This window comes from Limulus polyphemus, unplaced genomic scaffold (assembly GCF_000517525.1).
Source record: "Limulus polyphemus unplaced genomic scaffold, Limulus_polyphemus-2.1.2 Scaffold9948, whole genome shotgun sequence".
NCBI lineage: Eukaryota > Metazoa > Arthropoda > Merostomata > Xiphosura > Limulidae > Limulus > Limulus polyphemus.
The window spans coordinates 9,247-11,033 of record NW_013675558.1 but is presented as its reverse complement, the minus strand read 5'-3'; the positions used below and the strand labels follow the sequence as shown (position 1 = coordinate 11,033).

The 1,787-nt window shown below is 30.6% G+C and overlaps 1 protein-coding gene across 1 annotated transcript in view; it reads left to right on the top strand.

The window, feature by feature from the left end:
* Window positions 1-946, top strand: part of LOC111083523 — a 5,607-nt gene extending 4,661 nt beyond the window's left edge. The window contains exon 3 of the mRNA XM_022380105.1: window positions 861-946. Within this exon, the coding sequence (XP_022235813.1) occupies window positions 861-900 (40 nt within the window). The 3' untranslated portion in view covers window positions 901-946. The remainder of the gene's footprint in view (window positions 1-860) is intronic.
* Window positions 947-1,787: the final 841 nt, after the last annotated feature.

Sequence of the window (1,787 nt, the reverse complement as noted above, 5' to 3'; positions counted from 1 at the left end):
TATATATATATATATATATATATATATATATATATATATATATATAAAGAGGGAAAAGAAAACGATCTCATTCCTTTTTCAGGTAAATTGTTTGATATGAATTTAGATATAATTGTAGCCAGACTAGACTTTGTCATGATGCAAGATAATGTCTAGTGTAATATTTTCAGGATTGTAATGAACTGGTTTGAAAAATAAATCAGTTATTTTAAACTGATTTAGCACAAATGTCCTAAATCCCACAGAACCACTTTGGCACCCCTTGGATACTGCATACTTTGATATTTTAACTTACTAAATAACTTCAGAGAACTTAACATTTATTGAATGAAGAATGGGATAGGATCCTCTTAATATGATCCACTTATTAAATAGTTTGATATTGAATTTTAGATATTATTTATCTTTACTTTGAATATTAAAAAACGTTTCAAAGGACATAACAGTGAATGACATCAATGATACTATCATTGGGCAGACCCACAACACTTCATTCCGTACCACATATTCTTTACAATGTATTCGTTACTCAAATGTTACTAGGTAAAACTACAAATACTGTTAGCAAGGGAACCAAATAGAGTACTAAACCAATAGACAATTTGGGTATCAGTGTTGTACCTGAACGTGTCACAGCTTTGAATACTATGTATATGTGATAAAAAAGAAAGAAAAATACCGCAATATAAAAACTAACGTTATTATACGTAGTCTGTCTGAATAATTTATGACTGATAATATTTGATACAGAATCTCGGTATAAGAGTAATTCACTAAGAAGTTATTAAAACATCATTTGTAAGGTTTTGTTATGTATATATGCATGTGTATATTTTATATTCTTTTATTTTTTTCCGCAGGAGGGCTAAGATCCAAAGACTGGACACTGATTCGCTATAAAACAGCATTAAGACTTTGTTACGTCTATCATGAATAAAAATTCAATTGTTTTTATCATTTGGCAATTTGTATTAATTCTGTGGAGAAAATTATATAAAGCGTTATTACGTATATTTATGTCAATATATATCTTTTTACGATGTACACACAATTTCTCTCTCTTCCAAATAAACATAAAAAAAAATATATTATCCTCTCATAATTAAAAAAAAAAAGGCACATGGTGACTTGCAGTTCTTTAGAACCTCAAACCCAGCAAGTTCGAGGAGCGTTGGTGTTGAACAATATAACCTGTATCATCGGTAGCGGTGTGTATCAAGTAAGGTATGGTTGAAAGTATTAGTCCACTGTTCTAACTGGAAAATGGTCTGGTTTCAATTATCACCAGATCCACGTTCAAATACCTTAACGATAATGACCCTTTCTGCAAAATAATGTAATCCAAGTGGCTTACGGTCATAACGATCGTGAACAAAAGCGAAGGACCTTGAGAGTTAGCAACATATAGTTGACTTACACGATGGGCAACGGGGTTGTCGGATTTGAAGAAAATTTTAATTCTACTATTACTATTAACCATACTTGTCATAAGACATTAGTATTAGGCCTGTTATTTTTTTACACTACATCCTTTATTTAGTCCCTTTGGGTCTTTCAAGGAGAAGTAGAATGTATAACAGTATTTCAACCTCACAATATCTTATGACAAGCATAATTAATCAAAATCATGCTTTGCCAGCTTAGAGAAGGCATTCACATCATAGCTTTGATATTATTAGGTCGTCAATAAATTAATTAAACCCGAACAACTTGTATATCAAAACAAAACATTTATTAAATGAAATAGTCTCCATTCTTATCGATCATGCTTTTCCATCTTACAATCA